This window comes from Arvicola amphibius, chromosome 6, assembly GCF_903992535.2.
Source record: "Arvicola amphibius chromosome 6, mArvAmp1.2, whole genome shotgun sequence".
Lineage (NCBI taxonomy): Eukaryota > Metazoa > Chordata > Mammalia > Rodentia > Cricetidae > Arvicola > Arvicola amphibius.
Window position 1 is genome coordinate 155724143 of NC_052052.2, and position 15124 is coordinate 155739266.

The window sequence follows — 15124 nt, forward strand, 5'->3', positions numbered from 1 at the left end:
GAGAAATGGTGTTGGATGTTTATCTTTAGTGTGGAAAGATCCTTCTCGTTGGAGTAGCAAGCCCTATATGGGAGGCAAGGATGTTTTATTTTATAATCTAAAGGAGACAGTTCTGTTGTTGAGTTAGTGATAGATGGAGAAGCTTAAAACCTGGTCAGTTCTAAGACTGAATTCCCTAACCCATGCATTCTGTTGATTGCATTGTAGAATTGTTTGCTTTTCAATGTTATATAGTTTCTCTACTTTGCTTAGACACTAAGGTCTCACAGATTGGAATGTTAGGCTTAAGAATGCTTCTCATTGATGGCTAGGCACTTAGAGTGCAGAGGGAGTACTGTGGTTTGAAAATCAGAAATACAGACCCTTTAGAGCACTAGCTTCATGTGCAAAACAGTTTCATGTTCCAGAGCATTTGGATACCCAGTTTATGTAGGCTTCGTGAAATCTAGCCAGTGAAAGCTTGTTCTCAGTCCTGTCTTCTGTGACATTCTTTTTAATTGATTATCTTTTCAATCTTATAATTAATTGTAGTGATATGTGTCTAGCTCAATTTAGACTTTGCAAACCCTTTGTAGCACTTGAAATGATTTATTCACTCATTCTTTCTCCTCAACAGATCACGTGGTTAGAAGGCCATTCTCTGGCACAGACAGTGTTTACGTGCCTTTACATTCATAATCCAGACTTCATAGAAGATCCTGCCATGAAAGCATTTGCTCTGGGGATCTTGAAGATCTGTGACATTGCAAGGGAAAAAGTAAATAAAGCTGCTGTTTTTGAAGAGGTAAAGAAACCCAGAAGCTCATTGGCTGTCTTACCTTACTGTAGATGAGTGATTCTGTGACTCGTGTCTATGTCCGTGTTTGTAACTAAGGAGTAGTTATTAAAAAGCATTGCTGTTGCCATGAGTGGCACATGTCTGCAGTCCAGACACACAGAACACAGAGTCAGAGAAGAGTAATGAATTCAAGGCTAGCCTGGTCTCTCCAGTAAGATCCTGTGGGGTGAACATTGCTGCCTGTGGTGGCACACACCTAAGGCAAGGAGATCTCAAAGCCACTCTTGTGAATACTGATTGTGTGTCAGCTATGTAGTAGAGCTTTCAGCCTCCCGTGCTCCTAGTAGTCCTGCTCACCGAGTGTCCTGTGAACAGAGCAGTGTTCCCAATATTGAGACATTCAGACAGACACTCACTGCCTTCTGGCCTTATAATATAAAAATGGAGGCAGGATTTTTTCCATCGGGATTTTTTCATCAGGACTGCCAGCTCCCCAATAAACAAGACAGAGACTTATTATTAATTTTAAATGCTCAGCCAGTAGCTTAGGCTTGCTTTTAACTGACTCTTACAACTTAAATTAACCCATATTTTTTTTAATTTACATGCTTCTGTATGGCTCATGTCTTGTTACCTCATTTTCTACAAATCCTTCTCTCTCTCTCTCTCTCTCTCTCTCTCTCTCTCTCTCTCTCTCTCTCTCTCTCTCTCTCTCGCTACTCCACACTTCTTCCCTACCTAACCTCTCCTAGCTATTGGCCAGTTATCACTTTATTAAAACAATGAGAGCAACACATCTTCACAGTGTACAAAAGAATTGTTCTACAGCATTTCTCCCTTTTTTGTCCAATTTAAAAGGAAAATTTTAACTTTAACACAGTAAAATTATATGCAACAAAGACAGTTATCAAGTAAGAATTACAGTTAGAATATCTAGTCTGTTTGTATTTGGCAGATTTGGATAAAATATTTTATTACCTTTGTGAATTTAAAGTTTTATACCTAGTAATTTTTTTCATAACTAAGGAAAACTATAAAGTCTAACTATTTTGTCTTTAACTCTTTGAAAGACCCCAGAAGGATGACAGGGACATCTGGCTCCCTGGATAGTGACCCAAAGTTCCTTTGCAACGTTGGGGCATCCATTTTTGGCCTTTAGCCCTAGTATATCTGACAGATATTTCTCAGAAAGCAGGGAATTTTGAAAAACCTTGTCTAGGCAAAGTTTGAGAGTCGCTTACTTATGCATCCTGCTGGTCCATTTTGAACAGTATACTCTCAGCAGTCAGAGCAAGGGCAGTTTCTTGCCCAAATGGTTCGCTGTTGTTATAAATAAAGTAAGAAAACTTCATATGGAGGTTCTTTGATGCCCATCATCATCTTTTGAAGTAAATTGGTGCTTCCAGGAGGAGACATTTCTCACTGTCATGAAAAGCCTCAAGTTATTAAACATCTTAAAGCCATATTCTTTAGGTCTCTGAAGTGTTTGAAGACCATTTATCTATCTAAATATATCTGTTTAACTTTGAAAACATGCCTAATATAGCTACATGTTTGATTATTGTAGATGACTAATTACTATCCTGTATTTTGTAATTTTAGGTTACATTTTTAAATGAGCTGCATAAGCACAATACCCCAAACGAGTAAAAGCATATATCCAATATAACAAAAGTAAATTTGTATCAGTAAACCAGAATCGTGCCAACGTAAAATATATCTGAGGTTAATACTTATCTTTTTATTCTATGTTCCTATATTCCCCTAAATGATAACAAACATCCATAACCAACAAATAAAGACCGTCCATCCCATCTCTTGGGAATGTGGGCACTGTTTTCTCTAGACTGCTTCCTCTTGTCTTGGGGCAAGAGATCTTAAGGGGTCTCTGAGAAAATTGAGGTAATAGAAGGACCAGCTGTAGCCTTTGCTGATATAATCGCCTGCCAAGATTCAGGAGGTCTTCCCTGATGAAACCTGATCCATATTAACCTGGAACATCCATGGCCTCTTGTTTCCAAAGCACTTTTGACTTCCGTTTGATAAAAGTAAAGTTCAGTCATAAAATCGCTAGGCTGTTTGCTTCAGCGGTCCTCCTTTCAACTCCAGGTCTCTTAGCGGCTGTCTTTTGCTTATCAGCAATCAGAAAGTTCAAAGTCAACACAATAACATACAGGATCCAGATTCCCTGTATATTTCCCAATCTGCATGACTAATTCTCAAAATTTCAACATTTTATTATCTTTGGGAAATCTAAACTGCACTTCATAGATAAAGTATGGATTTTGTTTTATTTGCATATATTGAAAATTTAAAAAGCCATTCTTTGCTTATCATTTCATTATTTATATATCTATATATTACTTCATTTCGCTCCTTAAAGACTTTATTATTTTTAAACTACTTACTTTTTAAACTTTTTATACTTTCTCTTTTCTTTAAGCCTAAGCAGATTTTTAAACACACTATAAAAACCTGTTTAGAGGTTTTTGTTGTCTCTGAACCTGCTTTACTGCATATCTGTAATTTTTCTGTGCTCATGAGCAAAATCTTAAACAGCCATGCGACTTAGCTCATAGTGCACTGGCAAGCAGGCAGGCAGCTGCCAGGAGACATATCTATACCGTATCCGGCATGAGACTAGGAAACAGTGGTTGACTCTGTTTTTGTCTGTTTAGAACCCTTTTTAAAAAAAAAAAAAAAAAAATTTTAAGATTGATTGATTTGTTGTGGATACAGCATTCTGTCTGCACATACGCCTGCAGAGCAGAAGAGGGCACCAGATCTCATTACAGATGGTTGTGAGCCACCATGTAGTTGCTGGGAATTGAACTCAGGACCTCTGGAAGAGCAGTCAGTCAGTGCTCTTAACCTCTGAGCCATCTCTCCAGCCTCACGTTTAGAACCATTTTAAAAGCTATCTTAGGCCTTAAGTGGATGTAGGTGCCAGACCTTGGGCACCATATGGTGGTAGACTTTTCTGTCCCACCAGTGAGCTCCAAAATAACTACATAGACTTATTATTAATTATAAACGGCTGGCTTATAGCTTAGACTTGTTACTAACTAGCTGTTACAACTTAAATTAGCACATTTCTATGTCCTCCCTCTGCGTCTGGCTGGGGACTCTGCCCTTGTTCCCAGCGTTCTTTCAGTCTAGCTAATGAGGGTAGCACATATTCACAGTGTACAGAAGGATGATTCCACATCTCCTTGTTCTGTAGTTTCTGTCATAGCAATGTAAAACTGCCCTGTGAAGTAGATCCCATTTCTTCTGTCATAGCCCTGACTCAGGCTGCCTTCGGTTGCTGCCTGGATAGTGGGTATAGTCAGTACCTGGCCTTCCTGGGTTGGCAGTGATTTTTGTCTGCAATTCCACAAAGCTTTCAGAACAAACATTTTAGTGGCAGCAGTTTGTGTGTGTGTCTCCCCTGGAGTAGGGCTCCAGTGACGCCAACTCAGTTCTTGTTAGACAGCCTGACAGTTCTGAGAATCACACACACACACCTAGACAGAGTCTGCCACGCTCCCCTAGAAAACGCCCTTCCTTAGGTCTTTTGGTTAAAACCTAATAGCTTAGTTGGTTGTCTTCTCACAGTTGACCTACATAGTTTTTAAAGGAAGATTTGATATATAGTAAACTTAAAAGCCCAGACTTTTCTTTTGAAAAGATAGGAGATCTGCCTACATGGGCTCTGTGCTCATTCATGGCCACCATGGAGTAAGCAGTACCTAGCTTATTCTAAATGAAGCAGATATTCTCTGATTTTGGACAGTTCTTGCTATCCCCCAATGTATTTAGTAATTTGCCTTTTACATTTTGACCCCCCGCTGTGCAGTAAGTCAGACTTAGTTAGGGTTTCTATGGTGATTAAAAAACAACAAACCACAGACCTGAAGAAAAGCTCCTTGGGAGGACAGGGTTTATTTCAGTACAGTCCTCAGGCCCCATTTGGTCCTGAGAGCAGCCAGGGCAGGAAACTGGAGGCAGGAGTTGATGCAGAGTCCTTGGTGAATGCCGCTTACTGGTTTGCTTCTCCTGGCATGTTCAGCCTGCTGCTGTCTTATACCCTAGGACAACCACCTGTCCTGAGGTGGCAACACCCACAGTGATCTGGGCCTTCCCACATCAATCGCTAATTAAAGTATACTACAGATTTGCATAAGGCAAATCTTATGGAGGCATTTTCTTAATTGAGGGTCCCTCTTCCCAAGTAAGTCTACTGTGTTGAGTTGACAGTAAACTAGCCAGCACTTAGGGAATTCAGCAGAAGAACTCAAGGAAGGCGGGAACCTGGGAATAGGAACTAAAGCAGAAGGCAGGGAGGAGTGCTGCTTCTGCAGCCTGGGACCTCCTACCCAAGGACGACTGCACACAGGGCTGGGCCTCCTGCGTAGTTCACTAACCCAGGCATTAAGATTCCCTCTTCCTACTCACATCCTTCTAGCTTTGTGTCAAGTTGACAAAAACCACCCAGCACAAAATCATTCATTAGTGCATATTGAACAGTAAGTACTTACGTGCCAAACCCTGTGCTAAGCCCTGAAGATGAAGCAGGGAATTAAAGTCTTAGTTTCATGAATATTTTCTTTGGGACAAAGTATAATAGTAAATAAGTACATGTGGAATGTTGTGTGGTGAGAAGCTCTGTGGCTAAGGGGACATGCAAGCATGTTAAGAGAGAAATGCCCGCTGAGGACTGACACTGAGCTGGAATATAGTTAGGGTGGGCCTTGAAGAGTTTTAAAGACGTACTCTGAGAGTGGTGCCAGCATGCACAAAGGTTACTGTGAGGTATGATACCAGGTAAGGACTTCGATCTGGGCAGGGGACGTATTCTGACTTCTGTAGGAGTCCCTCTGACATTTGGTGGTTGAATCCATCACAAGGACTAGTCCATAGATGGTGGTGCACACCTTTGTCCCAGTACTCTCTCTTGAGTTCCAGGCCAACCAGCGCTAAGTAGTCTGTTGTCCCTGCCCCTGCCACCACCAACAACCCCCCAAAAAATTTTATCAGGGACAATTGTAGCAAGTGGTGGAAGTGTCTGGTATACAGAAATGAACTAGAGTGAGATGAGAAGGAATTAGGTTAACCATCAGGGCAGATCCTCAGGCTCCTCATGCGTATGAGATGGAGGTAGAGTGTCCATCTGGTAAGTGCTAGAAAGTGGACATCGGGCTCCTCTTGGGTACGTAAGACTTGAGAAGTAGAGTTCCAAGGAAATAAAGGGGGTACACTGACCCTCTGAAACCGCACCTGGGGTCTTTAGAAGACCCAGACGTGTGCATCTCACTACTCAGATCCATGGTTTGTGTTTTGTCTCTTTCCTTACATGGTACTCTGTTCTTTCTCTGAGACAGACTAACGTGAATTCAATGCTCAACTAAGCATCCCAGAATTGCATGTATTTGTAGAAATTATAATATGGGGGAAATACCATACCAGATAATATTAAATTCATTCTTCAGAGTAAACCCAGCGAATCCCGTCTTAGCAGTGAAATTTGCGGGGAACGGGAGTGGCCGGAGAACCATGCTTTGGTTTGATTTTTGTTTTTTTGTTTTGTCTTTTTGAGACAGGGTTTCTCTTTGTAGCCTTGGCTATCTTGGAACTACATCTGTAGGCCAGGCTGGCCTCAAACTCACATTCTCCTGTCTCTGCTTCTGGGACTAAAGGTGTGTGCCACCACTGCCCGATTTGTTCTTTGTTTGTTGTTTTTATATTTTTAAACCACGGCCTATAAAATGTACATTTGCTGTTTTCTTTGAGTAATGCTACTTGAGAATGCTTAACCTCTAGACCACTGACAAGCAGATAAGCCCAGGACAGATAACAGCTGTAATGTCAAGGTGTCTGGCTGTATGCCTGCAAGGAAGGCTAGATGTATGATGGCAATATTGAGACATGCTGAATAGCATGCTATTTCTTTCTAAGTAACTGGTCATTTTGTTAGAAAAATATGGTTGCTGCTATCCGAGAGCTTAATTAATCCTTTTTTGTGTAGGAAGATTTCCAGTCAATGACATACGGATTTAAAATGGCCAACAGTGTGACAGATCTTCGAGTTACAGGTATAAACCATTTACAGAGATAATTCACAACAATAATTTGTGTGTTTTACATGCTGATTTGTTTTAAAACTTACTGTTTCTCATTCTAGGAATGCTGAAAGACGTGGAAGATGATATGCAAAGGAGAGTGAAGGTGTGTTTTCCTTGCTTTGTTTGGGACTTGTTTTGTTTTTTGAGACAAAGTTTAACTCTGTAGCCTCACCGGGAAGTCAGTATGTAGATCAGGCTGGGTTTGAACTCACTTCACCCTGCTTGCCTTTGCCTCCTTGGTGCTAGGTTAAAGGTATGCACCATCAGGATCAGCCAGGCTCTTTTTAAAAATGATAGGATTTTTAATGGTGATAGTGATTTTTGTTGTGAATTGGTTTTGAAATCTTCAGAAGTGTGTGTGTATGTGGTTGTGGTTTTTTGCTTTGTTTTTGAGACAGGTTTTCTAATCTTACTCTGTAGACCAGGCTGCCCTCAAACTCAGCAGTCAGTCACTCTGCTTCTGCCTCCCAGCTGCTAGCACCTTAAAAGGCGGTCGCATTGTGGCCATGTACTTTGCTTCTGCTATATGTATTGTTTTAATACCTGCTTCTTTTCACAATCTTTCTAATCTATATACAGATACCTGCATAAAACATCCATAGGAAAAAGGGAAGTACTGGACACAACCTTTTTTCTATCTTTCAGATTTTTTTTTTTTTTTTTTTGGTTTTTCGAGACAGGGTTTCTCTGTGGCTTTGGAGCCTGTCCTGGAACTAGCTCTTGTAGACCAGGCTGGTCTCAAACTCACAGAGATCCGCCTGCCTCTGCCTCCCGAGTGCTGGGATTAAAGGCATGCGCCACCACCGCCCGGCCTCTTTCAGATATTTTTTGTGAACATAGGTTTTTGTGTATTCTCAGTAGATTAACTTTTTCTTGACTTCTCTAGGGTTGTATTTGTCTTAATTTATTTTATTTTTTAATTTTAGAGTACTCGAAGTCGACAAGGAGAAGAGAGAGATCCAGAAGTTGAACTAGAAGTAACTGCCCTTATTTTCTGTAGAGAATTTCAGAAAAGCCCATCTTTAATGCTGTAGTTCTCTGAACTGCATTGTCGTTGATGGAAGCCTCTTTGCAGTATTTCTTTAACTGGACACTGCAGGGAACTTAATTCCTCTTGTGTTTTTATGTATAGAATGGTAATACAGCTCTTTTAAATATGTTATTTCAAAACTTTAGAATTTCTGGGAAGTAGGAACTAGAATAAAAGATTACATTTAGATGTTTCAGAACTTAGCAAAATCAAAAATTTCCATATCAAAAGTTGCTGAAACTTTCAGCCCTTTGTTACTGCTAAGTTCATGTTTTTGAGATAATAGTCTCGTTCTAACTTTGGATGAAAGTCAGTCCTGTTGCTGGTGAGTACAGTTTAGTTTCTTTCCTGTTTCAGAGGAGCAGGCTTTGTTTACTAGTTTTTGGTGGCTTGTTTTCGAGGCATTTAAAAAGCCAAGGAGAGGCCCTTTTACTGTAATGCGTTACTGACACAGGTTAGGTGTTGGAGTGCTAAAATGCAGCCTCTGCAGCTGGGCCTTTGCAGGTTCCGCTCCTCACCACACTCTGTCTTTGCAGCACCAGCAGTGCTTGGCAGCATTCAGCAGAGTGAAGTTCACGCGTGTGCTGCTGACGGTGCTCATAGCCTTCACTAAGAAAGAGGTAAGAACGCCGCGACTGGTCACTTCTGGACAGTGTCCTCCCTGCTCTCTCAGCCCTGCCCTGGGTGCTGACACCACAGGCGCACGTGGTTTTTCTGTGTTAGAAGTTACTACTGCTTTACAGTTCTGTCTAGCACACAGAAATGTCTTATGGATAGATAAATACTGATTCAGGTCAGTCTCTTTTTTCCTGGATTCCCTCTACTCCATATTTGTAAATGACTGTATAATGTTGGGATTTTTTTTAATCCCTTTTTACAGTTGACTGTATCTCTGATCATAAGCCGGAAATATTTACCTTTTCATTTTTATCATATCAAATAAGATACAGATTTGAGGGAAAAATGCTTTGTATCCTGTCAGAATTTGGGCATCATGCATTAAGTGAATAATTTGTGAGGATCCGTGTAATGCAGTGTGCACGGATCTCAGCGCTGTTGTAGGACCTCCCCTTCTATGTGTTAAAGTGTGTTTTTGGTGATTTGTTTGCTAGACCAGTGCTGTTGCAGAGGCTCAGAAACTAATGGTCCAAGCAGCAGACCTTCTTTCTGCCATCCACACTTCATTGCATCATGGCATCCAGGCTCAGAATGGCACTACCAAAGGAGGTAATTCTTCATGTTTACTCTTACTTGTATTTTCTTACATGCAATACAGTTTGCTCTGACTTTCATTTAAGTCAGTTTGCTTCAACTTTGGGGTGTTTACTCTGAATACTTTTGAGTGCTTTAGGCTGCTTTGTTGGTTTAGTCTATATTAAAAACTGTTGGTAGTACTTGGCCATATCTTTCTTGTACCTTATTGTTGGACTCCATATGTACCCTGTCTTTTGTTTGTACTATGGATGCCAGCAGTAACTTGGTTTTTCATCATCTCCTTTCTTTATCTCTTTGAGAAACCCATTACAGTCGTTACATAGTCTCGTGTTCCTGAGGTTCATGGTACTCATGGGTACCACCTGTCTTCACATTACACTGTACTTCTGCATGAGACTCTGAAGAGTTTTAGGAATAGAGTGCTTGACATGTTGGTAGCATTCATATTTTGTATGTTAAATGAGCTTTAACAGGAACAATGTATCTCTGCTGTAAAATTCACTAGTGGGTCAACATACTAGAGTGTAAAGCAACACTGATTATGCCTAAAACTCATGGGATGGTTTTTGTATTTGTGAGATTATTGAGGTGTAAAATATCCACTACTCTGAAACACATGATATAATTCTGGAAATGCTTATAAAGTGACTCTAACATGTTAAGGTAGCTTACTTGTGATTGCAGAAATTCTGTGTTCAAATTTTCTTCTGGGCATGTTCTGGGGAATTTTCTTCATTGTTTTGAGGTTGATATATTCACTACCACTGTGGGTACCACCATTCCCTAGGCTGGGTCCTGAATCATATAAGGGTGGGGAAAGGGGCCTGAGAGCAAACTTGCATGCATTTTATTCTCTCTGCCCTCTGCTGTGGACATGACAGCTGCATCAGGTTTCTGCTGCCTTGAGTTCCCTGCAGTGATGGACTGTGGCCTGTGGTTGTGAGCCAAATGAGCCTTTCTCACCGCCTTGGGTGTTGCTCTCAGTGTTCTTTCTCACTGCAGTAGGGACGGCTGACCCTCATTGCGTTGCCTGCTTGTAGGAGGCCTAAACATCTATGTATAAAGTACGTAAGAGCATTCCTTGATGCTTTCAGACTTAGTTTAATATTGTGAGAGCAATTAAGAGTACTCTCAGTTTCCCCTGCCTCAACCTTGCAAGTGCTGGGGTTGCAGGTGTCTCACAAAGTCCCAGGTTCAGTTTGGTGTGTGTTTATGCTGCCAAGGTTGGACTCAGTGCCTCATGCGTGCTAGTCAAGCACTCTGTCACAGAGCTTTCTCCCCCAGTTCTCAGCTTAACTTTTTATCATTGTTTTCTTTTTGTTTTTTCAAGATACAGTTTTTCTGTGTAGTCCTGGCTATTCTGGAACTCACTGTTTAGACCAGGCTGGCTTTGAACTAATATAGATCCACCTGCCTCTGCCTCCTGAGTGCTGGGATTAAAGGCGTGTGCACTACCACCTAGCAAAATGTATATGGAATAATGACATGCCTAAGTTAATTATAAATGGAAGCAAAGCTTTTTTTTCCCCACTTAAAATGATAAAGACAGTGAATATAGTTGGGAATGGGATTTATGTATGTAATCTCCGTACATACGATGGATTTGTGAAACAGCTGTCCTAGGACTGGAGAGATGGCTCAGCAATTAAGAGCACTAGTGGCTCTTCCAGAGGGCTGGGTTTGACTACTAGCACCTACATAGCAGCTCACAACTCTCTGTAACTCTGGTCCTGGGGGTCTGATGCCCCTCTTCTGAACTCCATGGGCAATGCACACACGTAGCACACAGGCATATATGCAGACAGAACACGGATACACACTGAAACAAACAAACAAACAGCCCTCGTAGAGCCAAAGAGCTATCTTGATTTTTCTGTTGAGTCTCAGGAAACCACTGAACTCTTTCCAGTGATCCCTTAGGACACTACATTGTACAGATGGGAGATTGGAGAGATCTCAGAGGTTGAGAGTGCTGACTGCTTTTGCAGAGGATCTGGGTTTGATTCCCAGCACCTATATGGTGGCTCACAACTGCCTGTAACTCCAGTTCCAGGGGTCAGTCTTTAGACTTCATGTTCCTGAATGCACATGATTCACATAAATTCTTGCAGGCACACATCCATCCATACGTACATACATATATACATACATACATACATACATACATACATACATACATTTTTTTAGGCTTTTGTGACAGAAAAAGACTGTATTGCACATAGAAAATTGAGACGGCAGTGCATAGGATTGATTTAGTGAAGGAGTGAAGCAAGAGAAGCGGCAGTCGGCAGTAGGATCCTTAATAGCTAACTGGTTTAAGTGGAAACTAGGTGAAGCACTGAAGGCAAAGTTCCTCTTATCTGAGAGGGTATGATTAGGAGAAACACAGTGCATGAAATTGCCTTTTGAGATGTGGGATGCCAAGTAGAAATGCCCTCTGAACAGCTCAGAAGAAAGCTTATGGGCTAAGGTTTTAATCCGAGAGTCTGCTCTTGTCTTGGTCTCGTATAAGGATGATTCATGTAAGTTACTGCCAAGAAAGAGACGTTATTGTGGAGAGACAGAAAGCCCAGGCCTGGGAGCATCTGCAAAGATGAGATAGATCTGAGAGCAGCGGACTGCTCCCTAGCTATTGCAGTCAGTCAGCTGTGAAGCCTGAGTGTTGTCTCACTGACATATAAAACTGTATCCTTAGCGGGTAGCTCATTTGCTGATGAGCACAGCTTTGGGTGTAGACTGTATAGATGCTCCTTCGAGGCCAAGTATTTCATTTCAGATTCCAGATGGGGAAAGAACTGGAGTGTGCACTTGGAGCAGTGGTGTCACCAGGGTTCTACTCTGGAATCCTCCTATTAGAAGACTTCAGATGAGTCCCATGGTGTAGTGTAAAGAATAGGGAGCTTATTGCACAGCAGAGCGGAGTGCACACTGTGAAGGTGTTAGAGTGCACAGTGGCCCAAGTGAGGATCGCTCCTGTCTTGTATCCTTAGGCTTTTGACTTTTTTTGTGACTTTCCCCAGAGTGGGCAACTTTCTCTTATAGGCTCTTTGTCCAGTGCAGCCATGTTTGTCAGGATGCAGGTCTTACAGTGTTGTATTCTGGAAAGTCTCCTGTTGTTTTAGGAAGGCCATTGCACTTAGAACTGGTTAGCTAGTCACTTATTGGTGGCCCTCCAGGCAGCTCCAGGTGTTAGGTCTGCTCTCAGACTGGAGATCAGACTCAGCTGTTATCCCTGGCCTTGTTGAATGCCTGCTGCTATAGTCTTTGGCTCTAACATCTACCACCTTCATGTAGCTAGGAAGTACAATTTGATGTTACTAAATCTCATTCAAATTTATATATGGATACATAAATTAGTTGTAAATTATAAAATTTATTAGACTTTTGTGATTAGAATTTGGAAATGGCTTTAAAATTTGGGCTTTTTTGTATTATATGTAATAGTTTTCATTTTGAAATCCATAAAGATACTGGAAATATTATTTACCTCTTTCTTCTTTAGACCATCCCATTATGATGGGTTTTGAGCCCCTCGTTAACCAGAGACTACTTCCACCCACCTTCCCTCGCTATGCAAAAATAATTAAAAGAGAAGAAATGGTCAACTATTTCTCAAGATTAATAGACAGAATAAAAACAGTCTGTGAAGTTGTGACCTTACCAAACTTACATTGTATTCTGGTAAGTATAAAACTATATTCTGGAGCTTTGGTGAAGTAAGAGGATAGTTTGCCACTCTAGAGACTGACTGACAGAACAGTAAATAGCTTTGGGGTAGAGTGTGTATGCACACACATAACACAATTAATTTTCATTAGGATTTGATACATTTTTAGAAATTGAGAAGCTAAACTTAAGACACTAGGTAAATCACCCAAATTGTAGGAATAGGATTTGGTAACTAGATTCTGCCTTCAAAATACTGTGTGTGTGTGTGTGTGTGTGTGTGTGTGTGTGTGTGTGTGTGTGCGCGCACGCGTGTGTGTGTGTGTGAGTGTGTGTGAGAGAGAGAGGGGGGAGAATATAGAGTCGTTCTTAAACGTCATACATGCTAGGTTAGTCTTCCACCTCTGAGCTATGTCTTCAGCTCTTTTTAAATTCTCTACTTTGAGATAGGCTCTCACTAAATTGTTTAAGCTGACATTGACTGGTTCTGTGGTCCAGCCAGGCCTTGAAGGTGGGACTTCAGCCCTAGTCTCCTGAATAGCGGAGACTTCAGACTTGTATTGCCAGTCCTGGAGCTTTTAGTGTTCTTGCATATGAATATGAGATCATGGTGCTTGGTGATCTGTTTGTTGTTTTGTTCTATTGAAAACTTTTGTATTACTGATGCTTTCTTTTTTGTTGTTGTTTGTTAGTTTGGGGGGTTATTTTATTTGTTTGTTTGTTTGTTTGTTTGTTTTTCGAGACGGGGCTTCTCTGTAGCTTTGTGGCCTGTCCTGGAACTAGCTCTTGTAGACCAGACTGGCCTCGAACTCACAGAGATCCGCCTACCTCTGCCTCCTGAGTGCTGGGATTAAAGGCATTAAAGGTGTGCGCCACTGCTGCCCAGCTTGATGCTTCTTTTTATATCAGCAAGTATGCATATTTCTACATTCTTTTGAAGACATATCCCACTGTAAGCTTATATAACATAACTAGTATTTAGTTCATAACAAATTACATTTAGGTCAATTTCATTATTTTGCCTTTATAACAGACAGACAGTATGAAGATGAAACCTTTTTATGTAAACCTGTACAGCATGTACTGTCTTTGCTGAGTGAGAACATCTTTCTAATTGGAAGCCCAACAAAGCAAAAATTCCGGTGGCAAGTGGCTTTAATCCCAGAACCAGGGATACCAAAGCAGAAGAAGCTTGGGTTGTGGGCTAGCCTGGGCTGTGTAATAAGACCTTAGCTCAAGGCAGAACAGTAAGCAAAGGAAAGGTCTGTTTTGAGACTGTTACACAGCAAATGCTTCCCGTACGTTTCTGCAGTGTTCTGCTATACATAAGTCAGGTTTTTTTTTTTTCTTAATACTTAGACCTAATACTCAAAATTTTCTAGTTTTGCAGGTTTCCCAATAGTTATTTATTGATCTTTTTCATACACATTAAAATAGTTACTATCAATTTAACTTTCAGCCATCATTATACTGTTCTTGGATCAAGTGTGACTCATCCCTAGTGACATACTAGCTCAGCAGGGTAACTCCTTGGTTTTCTTCCAACTTTAGGGACTCTGATTTGCCTGTCAGTAGAGGGAGTTGGCTGCTGGGGCTGTGTTAAGAGCGTGTAGTAAGGGAAGACAGATGCCTTTCTGAAAGGCGTCCGGCGGTGCGTGGTGGGCAGTGTGGCTAGGGAGAGAGGGAGGGAAAGGGCTAACAGTCTGTGTCTGCTGTGCGGTGTCAGGTGGCAAGGCGTAGTTACGTGTAAAAGAAAACAAGCCAGATTGACAGGTATAGCTGCAGGCTCAGTGAGAGACCCTATTTCAATAAGACGGAGAGCTATAGTGGCATTTCATTTTTATTTTAGTAAATAAAGCCTGCCTGAAGTTAGAGAGTAAAACAGCCACACTGGCCAGCCTTACAGACCAGGCTGCAATAACACACACCTTTATCCCAGTAGCCACACTACTTTGCCGTAAAAACCGGTGGTGCACACCTTTAATCCTAGCCCTAGAGAGGATTATAAAATGGGAGCAGACTCAGTCTCTGTCTCATTCTGAGATTCCTGGAGGCAGGATCACCATTTTTGGACTGAAGTAGAGGTAAGAGCCAGTAACTGGCTGTTTGAATTTTGGATCTTCAGGATGAACTGCAGTTTCTCTGTCTTGAGTTTTTATTAGCTGTGCTTCAGGGAACTATCAATGAGGAATCCGAATACTGACCTCTGTCCTTCACATGCATTCACAGCTGTGTGCTCACTGCGCGTGCGCGTGCACACACACACACACACACACAGAGTATATTTGTTGCACTATTTATGACTTGAGAAACATGAAATATTAAGTTTTT

At 41.3% G+C, this 15124-nt stretch overlaps 1 protein-coding gene across 2 annotated transcripts in view; it reads left to right on the forward strand.

The window, feature by feature from the left end:
- Naa35 (N-alpha-acetyltransferase 35, NatC auxiliary subunit) overlaps positions 1-15124 on the forward strand; it is a 43269-nt gene that overhangs the window by 10345 nt on the left and 17800 nt on the right. For both annotated transcript variants that reach the window (XM_038333674.2, XM_038333675.2), the window contains 7 exons: positions 617-784; positions 6786-6852; positions 6942-6985; positions 7809-7859; positions 8449-8532; positions 9025-9139; positions 12630-12808. In XM_038333674.2, coding sequence (XP_038189602.1) covers positions 617-784; positions 6786-6852; positions 6942-6985; positions 7809-7859; positions 8449-8532; positions 9025-9139; positions 12630-12808 — 708 coding nt within the window. The remainder of the gene's footprint in view (positions 1-616; positions 785-6785; positions 6853-6941; positions 6986-7808; positions 7860-8448; positions 8533-9024; positions 9140-12629; positions 12809-15124) is intronic.